The following is a 13,639-nucleotide window of genomic DNA, read 5'->3' on the forward strand; positions in this document are numbered from 1 at the left end:
ATTTTACATATATGATGTATTTCATATGTTTATTGTTAATTTCTGTGATCTTGTGTATTTTAGTGTTTTATAATGTTTTATGTCATTGCTTGTTTATAACATGTACTTAAATGTTAAAGGACATTCTAAGCAGAAACGGAGTTTGATTTTAAAAGCTTTAATTAACGTGCCATTCACGAACATATTTTGTCTGTGTGTTTTGAATGTTAACGTTTTAATAAAACAAAAATGTACATTGCACATTTTGTTTAATCTTATTTAAAGAACTGGGTTATTTATAAATATTTTAACACCATGACTACTGAAATGGAGATTGTTTATATTTAAAATCACGTGCCATTTAACTGTCAACATCAACAGATGTGAATAGCTTGAATCCTACAAAATGAAAATTGTCACAAAACAATCACCTTATCGTAAATTACGTTGGACTGTGATTTGTATCCTATTGCTTTATTTCTCGTTTTTTTTAGGAAAAAGGTGGGATTTCATTTGATCTACTCAAGTTTTCGTTTCTAGTTATACTTTGAAGTCAGTTGATGTATGTACGTATTCACGATGTGATGTAAAACAGTTTTTGATGGGTATGGAAGTTCTAAAAGAAGCCAGGAAAAGCTTCCTTGAAATAACCATTCTAAACACCTCAAACCAAATCTTAACAGGTCCCAATGTCAAATATAACTGAACATTTGGCTGGGTCCTTATCATTTCACGGAAAGTTCTAATGAGATTCACACAAAATGTTCACTTTTGTTGCAAGTTAAACCTCAGGAATTAATATGAATTAGAATCTTAAAATATACCTGAACTGAAGCAACCTACTACTGACCCCTACTTTGCAGCATTAAAACCTTGTTGGGTTTAGTATATATTGAGCATATAGTATAGATACCTTCACCTATCAACATTTCAAAATGTGTCTATTCAATGCGTACTTTCACAAAATGCAAGATTAAAAACAACAAACAGACTACCTGTTAAAACAAAGTAATGTGTAATATAAGACCGTAAAAAGACATACAGACACAAAGCCTTTCACTCTGAGGAAAATTTTACATAATGATAATGATTACTGATAATGCATCTTATATCAAGCAATTGCTATATGAATTGATTGATTGCATTTAAATGTTTAATATGGCAGGCATTTCATACACTCCAGGACGAGAACAATCCAACAAAACGTCTTGGTACAAGTCCGATTTGCTGACCAGAATTTTGAATGTGCTTACACTTGAAACAGCCCAAAGAAATGTTTAATATCCAACTCGGACACATTATTCTGACTCCAAACCAACCAATTCTACCTCCTTTATTCAGCGTGGTTAGCTGTGGCTATATAAAATAGCATACCGTCTCATCAAATATTGAATTTTAAAAGGAGACTCTTAGGTAACATTTAGACAAGAACAAAAGGATAACCTTTTTTGTTTGCTACGAAATGAATTAAATTACAAAGGCATAAAAGAAAAACTTTGTCACAGTAAAATAATATTCATTCATATCACAATAAACATTTCAAATACATCTGATAAAATAAATATTGCAACAAATTATACAATAGACATGGACAAAACTAATTTGTTAATTGCAAAATTAATTGTTTGGTAAACAATAAGCACTTTTACTAAGACTGTAAATAGAATGCTAATATATCAATAGAGAGTCTTGTGGGCTGTCACTTTATATGTATGTAATTAATTCCAATTTCCACCATATTGTCATGAAAAGGGGAGGACATGAAGGCATTCTGTCATTCAAAGCACAATGGGTACAGGTACAGGAGGTTTTGAAGTTAAAAAAAAATAGAATAATTTTCAGTCCAAAATTTAATGAAATGTCTTTTTGGCACCAAGTAAGAACAAGAGCCGATACAGTGTGACATTCCATACACCTACAATGGTGGTGGGGGAGGGGGTGGTGGGGGAGGGGGAGGTGGGGGAGGGGCACCTGATGGAGCTGGGGGAGGAGGTGGTGGGGGTGGGGCTGATGGAGTATCCGGGGGTGGTGGAGGAGGTCCTGAAGATGAAACTGGCTGCTCTGTACCTGAAATAAATAAAATTTCTGTCTTGTAGTCATAGTTGACTTTGTTTACATGATTACATAATTTGTTCAAATGAAAATAGGTGAGGTAATGTTTCATAGAAAAGAAATGTAGGTATAATTTTTGGAAAAGCAAAAATCTGTTCTGTAAATATATAACACCTTATCCACTACAAGATGCACATACAAATGTCTTGTTACGATACATGTAGTTGTTTACTGTATGTAATATGTATCTATCTAAACTTTAATATTTACAACTATAAAAAAATTCATATACTATTTGAACAATTATATGAAAAATTCAATATTGTATTTTGAAAGAAGAAAAACTATTTTTAAAGAAAATGTATATTGTCTGCAAGATTTTGACAAAAGCCCAGAAAAAAAATCTCTTCAAATCATTCAAAACAAAATGTATAAGCAGAAGAGTCAAGAGTATTATAGAAATAAAATATATTAAAGGGACAAATTAGACAGAGAGTAGAAAACAGTGAGAAAACAACAACTGTCAGTAATTCACGTGCAGATACTCCATGCCCATAGCAAACACACACATTACAAACATGTGAAGATATAAGTACTTGTATCATGTTAAAACAGCTGTATACACCCATATTACAGGCACATTATACTGAGTAATAATAAAAGGTGTACACAGTTATCTGTATGTGATACATGTAATTAATTTACACAGTACATGTAATAAGTTTAAATGAAATTCAATTTTTTTTACCAAGAAACAAAAATCAAGTACATGTAATTTTAGGTGCACAGTGTCACATTAACTTGCACGACATCATGGTTCATGCATAGGTGAAGACTTCATGTGGTATTTCCCATATTTTATTCACTTTGACACCACGATGAATGGTTTTAACAAAAGTACATCTGGTATCACATTTGTTATCACCTAGGCTGTATATCTAGTAACACATGTGATATCACCAAGGTAATATATATATAGTATCACATGTGTAATCACCCAGGCAGTATATCTAGAATTACATGTGTAACCACCCAGGCTGTATATCTAGTATTACATGTGTAACCCCCCAGGCTGCACATCTAGTAAAACACATGTAACCACCCAGGCTGTATATCTAGTATTACATGTGTAACCACCCAGGCTGTATATCTAGTATTACATGTGTAACCACCCAGGATGTACATCTAGTAACACATGTGATATTACCAAGGTTATATATTTAGTACTACATGTGTAATCATCCAGGCTGCATATCTAGTAACACATGTGTAATCATCCAAGTTGTATATCTAGTATTACATTGTAATCACCCAGGTTATATATCTAATATTATATGTATAATCACCTAAGTTATATAGCTAGTATTACATGTGTAATAACCCTGGTTGTAAATCTAGTAACACATGTGATATCACCAAGGTTATATATTTAGTATTACATGTGTAATGACCCAGGTTGTATATCTAGTAACACATGTGTAATCACCCAGGTTGTATATCTAGTATTACATGTGTAATCACCCAGGCTGTATATCTAGTACATGTATAATCACCCAAGTTATATAGCTAGTATGACATGTGTAATAACCCAGGTTGTAAATCTAGTATCACATGTGATATCACCAAGGTTATATATTTAGTATTACATGTGTAATCACCCAGGTTGTATATCTAGTATTACATGTGTAACCACCTAGGTTGTATATCTAGTAATACTTCTGTAATCACCCAGGTTGTATATCTAGTAACACATGTATAATCACCCAGGTTGTATATCTAGTAATACTTGTGTAATCACCCAGGTTGTATATCTAGTATTACATGTGTAATCACCCAGGTTGTATATTTAGTATTACATGTGTAATCACCCAGGTTGTAAACCTAGTATTACTGAAGTTCATACAAGTAGTTATTGCAGTTTCCCTAATACATACAGACAGACTGACAGATAGATAGAAAGGGTAAAACCAAAACAACCCCCAAAATATTTTGCAAAGGATAAAACAAGCAAGAAAATTATTATAAAAGTTCTATAACTATAGCAAAAGCCTTTCCTACAAATTTTATTGCATGAAAGTACTACATGTTCAACAAATTTAGTTCCAATAGAGTAAAGCAATAGAATAATTCCTATGAAAACCTTCCAAATTGTGAGTTTTGACATTAATTTTGTTGAAAAACTAACGAATAACATGCATTACTATCATTTCAAAATAAACAGTCCAACAAACTATTAAGCGAAATGTTTATTTATAAGAGATGTATATTTCATTAGTGTTGCCTAACCATAATAGTAACTACTGCATTCATGTGATGTAGAAAGTCAATACATGTAATAATGTTAGCATATATATACAATCATACATTATGGTATTATCATGCATGTGTGACTTACTTTCATTCATTTTGATGCTTTAAAAATATAAATATGGAACAAATTAAAATTGTCTTACGAAAATATTAAAGTGTAAACAAATTACTACATTGTAAGTTAGTTCACAAAATATAGGTCATCTTAGACTGACATACCAGTAAATGAAATATATTTTACTATTGTTTAAACTCAGTGCCATTTTATAGAATGTATGTTAGTTGAATAGGTCTTACACAGGTTAGATACATTAAATATTTGTCAACTTGAGAATCATTACGATCCATAACATATTTCTATTTTTGATGTGTTGCTAAATAAATATGTCACACGATTGAAATGTTATTCTACCATCAAGAGGGATGCTTAAAAATAGAAAATAAAGCACTGAAAAAATGAATGTACCTATTGAATTAAAACTTTATCAACAATATCCTACATAGAAATATTCATTAAATCATTTTCTGTGCCAATCAAGATATTGAAAAAAATAATAAAATTAAAAACAAAATTAAAAGACCCAAGCACTGACTTACCAGATGTAGACTGTGTTGTACTAGAAGCAGAAGTATCTGCAGTTCCTGATGTACTGCTGGTATTCTCTGAAAATATTCATACATTATAAATTCAGAAATTACTGTGTCTACTTGGAATGTTTAGTTGGTAGCAATTCAACATGTGAGAATCTCAATTTTGCAATAACAATTACAATGGAAGTGACCTAACTGACCAGTATAGAGTATACATCTGTCATAGATATTCTTTCACTGTCACAAGTCAGCATGGCAGGTGTCTTGTAAGAAGCAGAAACAGCTCACACTTCCGGGGCATCTTTTTTTTCAGTGAGGTTGATATTTTGCTTTTTTCTATGTGTATGTTGTAGTGTTGTGTATTTGGTGTTCCTTCCTTATGTTTGTACCTTTGGTATTGTAGACCCTCTTCTTCACATTTTACTGATCCTTTCAGCTAATGGTTATTTATAATAGAAGAGGTAAATGTACAGAACAGTGCATATTTTATACCTTTTTCTTTTTCTTCACTCTCTTCTGCAGCTGTTTTGTCAGCTCTGAAGAATATCCTGGCACTACTGAGGGAGTAATAGAACAGATCATATTCCTAAAAATTGACATGACATCAAATTAATTTTCTGTAGATTTCTCTTTGTAAGTGATTCCATGTCTTGTTTATAAAGAGAGATACTGTAAGCTAACAAAATAATAATACCAACTTCAAATCAAACCCTTAACCTTAAAATAATTTGGTTTAATTTTTCCCTATTTATCTATATATTTGATACCATTACATTTAGTTTAGCAAAAGAATATAATAATGTGATGCCAAGAATGAAGTATTAGATAATATCTCCACAAATACAGGACCAAATACTTTGACTAAAATGAATCAATACTAAGACATAGGAACAATCATCATTCTATAATTATATGAGTCATTCATTCTACATGTATTTTAAGAGGATAGACATAAATGCAGGGGGACCGGAATTAAGTTAAATTTACTACCTGTATATATTGGTCTAATCGTTTCAAAGTCAAGGTCATTGTTTGTTGTAATTTCTCATCAGGTCTCCCTGACATAGATTGCTGCTGTTTCATCACATTCTCCTACAAAGTCAGAACAATCAATTTTTGATATGACATTCAGGTGTAATAAAAAACCCTATTTTATTCTTATATTATTGTTTGTTTCAAGTTTAATGGTTAAGTAAACTGTGTTTTTAGTTAACTTTAAACTTTGTAAATTAATATCAATTATTACTACAAATGAACTTTGACATAACAATTAAAAGTTGTGGTAAAACCAGTGCATAATGAAGGTTGTACTTCTAAACTGTGTTTTTCTGTTTTAATCTCATATCCTTAGTGCACTTTACATAGAGCAATCGCAATTTAACATTTTCTTGGAAAGAAGTATGTTGGAAAATAAAGACATTTAAAGATCACTAGTGATTACAAAAACCTATCGCTGCAAAAAAAAACCCATTTTATAACATATTCAACTTGTAAATGAAAATTTTATTGTTGTAGGTGACATAAATGGGAGTTTAATTATTACAATGAACATAAAAATGAAGTAAAATTATCATAATTGACATTTTATGTGCTACATGTACCTTGTCCTTCCTAAATTTGTCCTTGACAGCACTGAACCAGTGTAGAGAATCAAACTCATGATACTGATCAAGTAATTTCAAAATATAAGCTATACCTGAAAGGTAATATGGAATAAACAAATAAGGACAACAAATCCCATGTGTACTACCTCTGTAATTATAAAGTCTACCTGACACCAGCTACACGATACACAGTATATGTGAAGGTAAAGGATCAACACATTCAATGTGTAAGGCGATACCCAGTATATGTGAAGGTAAAGGATCAACACATTCAAAGTGTAAGGCGAAACCCAGTATATGTGAAGGTAAAGGATCAACACATTCAATGTGTAAGGCGATATCCAGTATATGGGAAGGTAAAGGATCAACACATTCAAAGTGTAAGGCGATACCCAGTATATGTGAAGGTAAAGGATCAACACATTCAATGTGTAAGGCGATACCCAGTATATGTGAAGGTAAAGGATCAACACATTCAATGTGTTAGGCAATACCCAGTATATGTGAAGGTAAAGGATCAACACATTCAAAGCATAAGGTGCAAAAAGGAAACCAACACTTCATTATTACTTTACTACAAGTTTCGACTTTCGCAACATTGATCATTACTAATCTAAAAAAAAACTCAAGAATTTCCATGATTTCTTATGGTGAATTTTTTTATCAAGCACATAGCTAGATATGAAAAGAATGGTTTAGCATTATTTAAATATCAAAATTCAGTTGATTGATTGATTTATTGTAGTTGAACATTTGTTGGCAGAATTTCATGCATTTCAGATCAAGGATGTTTAATCAACCCTGCTATTAACAAGACAAGCACACCGAGTCAGATGTTCTTCCTGGAGGAAGGAATGCCATTGTTTAGAGACAATACTCTGACTGAACCTACCGGCCAACTCTCTATCACTTATGTGTCATGTGGTTGGCAGAAAAGCAGTGACTTCAAATTTTTAAGTCTTTTGTCTATGGTATGACAAGGTATGAACATGACACTACTCCCACAGGAGATGAGCACACTACTAGACCACTATGGCAGTTAAAATTAAAAATCAGTGCTTATAAACCTGTGTAAAATCTAAGTTCATTTCCTGGTCCTTGAACTTTATAATCTTAAATAAATGACATTTCCAGTTTCAAGGAAGTGTTTGGACTCTAAATAAGTTGCTATATTTACCAAGTCCTTTATATACCACACATGGTAATAAGTTTAAGATTAATTAGATATGAATATTAGTCAAGTAAATTGTGTATTAACTTTCCAAAACATGGACACAGAAGGAAAACTTGAAATATTTTTGACAGCTAGTATATTTTCAGAAGGCAGTTAAAACTCTCAAGTGTCAGTAATCGAAAACATGTCTTGTAAAATTTCCTTATTGAAGTAAGGAGAGGAAAGTGCTTTGGTTTTTTTTTTATCCTTTTCAAATTTAAAAATAATACATGTAATTGCTTCAGAACTATAACAAGCCTATATGGGAAATAATCAAAGCAAAACCACATCAGTCTCAACCATTTTATCTCTTTCAAAGATGAAACATGAAAGTAACTCAGAATAGTAATAGTCCAGACATAATAGTAATAGTCCAGACAAAATAGTAATAGTCCAGACAAAATGAATTTTAAACTTTAATAAATTGCAACAGAAAATATTTTGATTCAATTATATATCAATATTCCCCATGTATACACAGTCAGCTAAGCTGTGGAAAACTCTAAATATCCATTTCAAAATTTCTATGGAAATTTACTTTGGAGAGGGGAGATAGCTCTGTAAAGTAATATATTTGGTCAGATTTCGGTTCCATTTTCATCAATTTCACACATAAAGTATGATACTCTGATGAAAATTGTTTTCCCTTTTTGACCATCTCAAATATCATGCTGCCCATGATATGTAACACATTTGAAGTATGATGGGTATATTAAAATTTTTGAATAATTCTTTTTACCAGATATGCTTATTTTCTGGCACTCCATCATTTTGATTTTTTATTGGTATTATTTATATCTGCAAAATATTAGTCAACAGTTTTGGCTTTATTGAACCACAAAAAAAGTATAATATTTACTCATCATTTCCATCAAAATTTGAATTCTTGAACTCCATTATCTCAGAAAATGGACACAATAGTTTAATATTTATAAATATAGATTGCTGTTAAGATAAAAAAATATGAAATTCTTTTTAAGTTGTAGATGATCCGCTAATCAATGCTTAAATGTCTACTACCGCTACATTCTTTTTATCAGATAAGATATAATTATGATTTTGTGTATAATTTTATTGTTATTTCAGCCGTTTTACAAAGTTATCTCCCCTTGCCAATGTTAATTTTCATAAGAAATTGGAAATGCTTTTTTGAGGTTTCCACATACTAAATTTTCTATGACTTCTTTCTGTGTTTATTTTGGTCATGATGCTTTAGATTACAACTTATTATGTTCTGTTGCAATATTTGTTAGATTAAGGGTAAAATTTTGCTATATTGACTGGACTACTAACCCATGGCCAGCCCATCATCAGTGAATGCTGCACCAACTTTATTCTTTCTATTCATCTTCTCCTTACAACTTATGGAATGTTCAACAAAGTTTACAGTCTGAAAGAGAATAATAATAAGTTTATTGTAAGTTACATGTAAGTTAACAATAAAAATTTAATCCCTAATTTTTCAAAATCTGTTTATACATAGCCTTGTTTTCATTTTTTTCACACTATTGGAAAGTTCTTCCTTTTCTATTAAAGTAGAAATTGCTAATTGTAAGGTAAAGTTAAAGTGATAACAACAAACTCACAATTTTTGCAATAATTCTAAAATTTTAATTCTGAAATTGACCTAAGAATGTACAAAACAGAAGTGGATATTTTGTGTGAGGGTGGTTACAATCCATTGTGTGCAAAAGATAAATGCACAACACAATTCATTGAAAACCATTAAATATCAGTAAATCATCAAGAAGTCACTTCTATTTTATTCATGTTGATATCTTTCAGAATAAATTTCCATAAATAAGAAAATTTGCAACCTTAAGATAGCGCTAAACTTGATTCTATGCTAGGAATTACAAGTAACACATACTTCCTAGTTCTTTTGAAAAATCAGGTCAACACGAACCAGAAACAGATGGATATACACACTACCTGTATATATACAGTGAAAACTGTTTAAACTGAACCCAAAATAAACTAATCACCTGTCCAGACCAGATCACCTATCCATACCAGATCACTGACCAGATCACCTGTCTAGGCCAGATCACCTATCAAGCCAGATCACCTGTTCAGACCAGATCATCAGCCCAGACTATATCACCTGTCCAGTCCAGATCACCTATCAAGCCAGATCACCTGTTCAGACCAGATCATCAGCCCAGACTATATCACCTGTCCAGTCCAGATCACCTATCAAGCCAGATCACCTGTTCAGACCAGATCATCAGTCCAGACTAGATCACCTGTTCAGACCAGATCATCAGCCCAGACTATATCACCTGTCCAGTCCAGATCACCTATCAAGCCAGATCACCTGTTCAGACCAGATCATCAGTCCAGACTATATCACCTCTCCAGTCCAGATCACCTATCCAGACCACCTGTATACACCATATTTCTTCAATTCATTTTGAACCTGTATAAACTAAACACCTTTCTAAACTGAACAAATCCATCAGTCCCTGAATTCACAGCACACCATTATAAGCAGAACATACAATAATTATCTGAAAATCTTACCAATGGTGGAATGATAACAAAGAAGTTCTTCAGATGCATATTCTTCTGATTTCTAAACTCTGGTGCAAATACATCAAGTAACATCTGAAATATCAACATCGTATATGTAGCCACAAAAACTATTTCTCTTTCAAATACTTTAAATACATGTATTTCTATAACTCAGATCTGTAAACCAAATCTCCCATCTTTATGGAATTTTACCATAATGGACACTTGCCCACAATAGCTTTGAAATTTATGATTCTCATTTATGTACAATTGTATGGAGCCATCTATTTAGAATTACAATTCATAATGCCTTATTTACAATAAAATCTATACATGTTAACAGAAAATGTAACCGTATACACCTCTATACAATTTATAACATCACAAGCAAATGTGCTTCCGACTATGTCAATGGCTTCCTACTAAAGAAGACAATTTTTTTTCTTTTTTTTTTTTTAGATTAAAACATATTTCAATGAAAGCTACAAAATGATACATTTTACTACATATTAGTAGCAATAAATCTTCAAGCAAAAAACACTACAAGTTTTATCATTTAAAGACAATATTTATTCAATTAGAAGTTTAATTAGTCATGTTTCGATCAATGCCAGGCATGGAATAAACTACTGTAACAAATTTGATTTGAAACCAAAGAATAAGTTTTTTCAGGGACTATAGCAAACCAATTACAAAGTTGTGATAAATGTAAGATGGTGGTGTAGAAGTAATTCATTCCTGATACATGGTATCAACATACCTTGAAGTATTCTGTTCCTTCAGCAAAGTTCTGTACCAAGTTGTTCACTACATTGTCTAGATTTCTGTAAACAAAATCAATGGAAGATAATTAAACCTTCAATTGAATTATTTTTATATGTTAAATTTGGATACAATAACACATCATTTAGAAAATTATTTTTCACAACAAATTTAGACTATACAAACAAACAAATGGCTTGAAAATAAAAATAAATTGAGAATACCATGGAAAGTGTGTAACTATAAAAATAAAGGAAGCTACATTGAATTACTTAGCAGCATTTTGACACTCAGTTGACAGTCCTTCCTCTTTACAAAGCTCTTCAAAGTTAACGATATCTTCTAAATCTGGTACAAATCTGATGGCATTACTACAACAATGGAGTCCACCAGACCTTATCATTCTGATGTAACCCATGGCATTCCCTGAAAATACAGACGTTACATGGTTTTAAACACAGATTGAAAACAGCAAAAGATGCTTATAACTACCACAAGTTGTGTTTTTACCAGCACAATCTAAAATAACATACTTGCTAAAATGAGAAGTCATATTGATGAAATAAGTGTTAATCCAAAAATTCATATAAATTTATGAATGAAATCCAACATATTTCAATTGATGATCTTTCTAAATATAACATGGAGTTAAACTGACTCACAAAAAGGCAAATATAACCACACTTTAAAATGCTACTCATGTATTGCACAGATTTCGGAAGTTGTATAAATAATATTACAATGTAATTCTCTAAGAAATCAGCTTACCAATCTGTGTAATGAGAGTTCTGAACTGATCTAAATAACTGTCACCATCAGGTGTTAAACCTAGGTTTCTTATCTGTTTGTTAAATTTCTCTGCTCTCTCAAATGGATACTGAAAAAGAACTAAGTTACTAATATGACTTTTTAAAGAGTACCATTACTGCAAGTGGCAAGTCAGTTCCTCATGATATGTGTGTATTTTCTAACAAAAATATAATGTTGTGCATTCTCTTAACAAAATCCAGATGAATTTTCAAAGATAATTTAACCAAGAAGTCCTTTGCTTACCTTTTGATCTGTCTGTAAATGATTTTCTTTGAAAAACTTCCAATCCTGCAATTAGAAAAAAACTGTTTGAAAAATGATGCAAAGTGCATATAGTATGCAATGTTTCGATGCAAGTATTATATTCATTTTAACTTTACTTATTATAAAATGTTTAAGACCTGACCTTCCATAGCTATTTCATTAGAACTAATGAATTTATTACATTAGAAAAGCAATATGCTTATGAATGAAGGAAAAAAAAACAAATCACATGCACTATATCATAAAACAGAACAAGTGGCTAGTAGACCTGACTTCACCATTAGTCTTCTTTTTTGTACACCATCAATGCCACTAATGATTACATGCCAGATTGATTCAAGTTATAAAATAGAATTAAAATAGTGTCACAAATTCAAAATCAACCATCAAAATTAATTCTGACTAATAGTCCTTTTTCATATTTCTGACTTAGGTTCTGTTTTTTAAAGATTTTAATCAAAGGGGAGTAACTTTCTACAAATTTGTCATCCGACAGACTGGTTTACTGTCAAATTGGAGCAATGGACATCAGTAGACTTCAAATTAAAATATTCAATTTAGTAGTCACAGTAAGTAATTGGATAATTCTACATAAATAATTTCAAACCATTCTGGTACTAACTGAAGTGAAAATAGTTAAAGTTTCCAAGAAATATGTTAAAACTGCATTAGCTGTCATTGTCGTAAATTTTTGTTTCTTTTGAAATATAGCTTTATTTTGAATTATTTCTACTAAATTGTACTTTTCTTGTACAATTTCATTTGATATCCAAAAATAAAATGCATTAAATACATGAAATAGGTGTCTATATATTTATTGTCTTGCAAGACAAAAAATAGACCTAGATAAGTTCATATGCATGTGACTTCTGGAGACCTTAATCCGTGCATGTGCTGTAAGGGTCGCTTCTTTAATAACAAATCTGATTGCAAAGCGAAAGTGGTTATTCAACGGCAAGGAAGACCGACCGACTCAAGCCATAAAGGAAAAAGGTTCAAATATAATGCAAGGATCCTTTTGAAATTTAGGTATTGTGATATAATGTGGCTCAAATATGGTCATTATTTATTCGAAAACCAATCAAGAAATAGATGAAATGAAATGAAAACAAGACCATGCTTAGCTGTGTATCTGTTATTGTCATTTTTTTACCAAGGTTAAGTATTTTTAACCCTGGTGAATGTCTTGTCAGCAATTTTCAGAAGTGATGGCAAAAAATAATGAGATCAGACCTATCGATCTTCTCTGATTAAAAACATTTTTTTTTTCACAATATTCTGTAGGTATTATCAACATTTATTGCTTCAATTGCATTACTACAAACTTATTTCAATGAATCAGCAAAATTCAGTAGAATCAAAACTGAACAAATTTGGCAGCTAATGCAGCTTTAACTGTTTTCTCTTTCCCCCAATGAGACTGCCAACCAGATGCGTTACGTCGCTTTGAAAAAACTTGCTAAAATGGCTTGCAATCCATAAATATGAAGAACAACTATTGGAATGAGTAAGTACAGCTAAACCTATCTGAACTGAACCT

At 31.4% G+C, this 13,639-nt stretch overlaps 1 protein-coding gene across 3 annotated transcripts in view; it reads right to left on the reverse strand.

Annotated features, from left to right (window-relative positions):
* Positions 1–1,697: 1,697 nt before the first annotated feature.
* LOC148629964 (WASH complex subunit 4-like) overlaps positions 1,698–13,639 on the reverse strand; it is a 34,969-nt gene continuing 23,027 nt past the window's right edge. For 2 of the 3 annotated variants that reach the window (XM_088560355.1, XM_088560373.1), the window contains 11 exons: positions 12,079–12,123; positions 11,794–11,902; positions 11,298–11,451; positions 11,024–11,087; positions 10,273–10,356; positions 9,043–9,139; positions 6,534–6,628; positions 5,923–6,024; positions 5,425–5,518; positions 4,939–5,004; positions 1,698–2,046 (listed from right to left, as the gene is read on the reverse strand). In XM_088560355.1, the coding sequence (XP_088416481.1) occupies positions 1,895–2,046; positions 4,939–5,004; positions 5,425–5,518; positions 5,923–6,024; positions 6,534–6,628; positions 9,043–9,139; positions 10,273–10,356; positions 11,024–11,087; positions 11,298–11,451; positions 11,794–11,902; positions 12,079–12,123 (1,062 nt within the window). In that variant the 3' untranslated portion in view covers positions 1,698–1,894. Of the gene's footprint in view, positions 2,047–4,426; positions 4,444–4,938; positions 5,005–5,424; positions 5,519–5,922; positions 6,025–6,533; positions 6,629–9,042; positions 9,140–10,272; positions 10,357–11,023; positions 11,088–11,297; positions 11,452–11,793; positions 11,903–12,078; positions 12,124–13,639 lie in introns of all 3 variants that reach the window. The other variant, XM_088560365.1, reaches the window with a different exon arrangement.

Source organism: Perna viridis, chromosome 1, assembly GCF_037379345.1.
Source record: "Perna viridis isolate PV_CMFRI_1.1 ecotype Kerala chromosome 1, ASM3737934v1, whole genome shotgun sequence".
Lineage (NCBI taxonomy): Eukaryota > Metazoa > Mollusca > Bivalvia > Mytilida > Mytilidae > Perna > Perna viridis.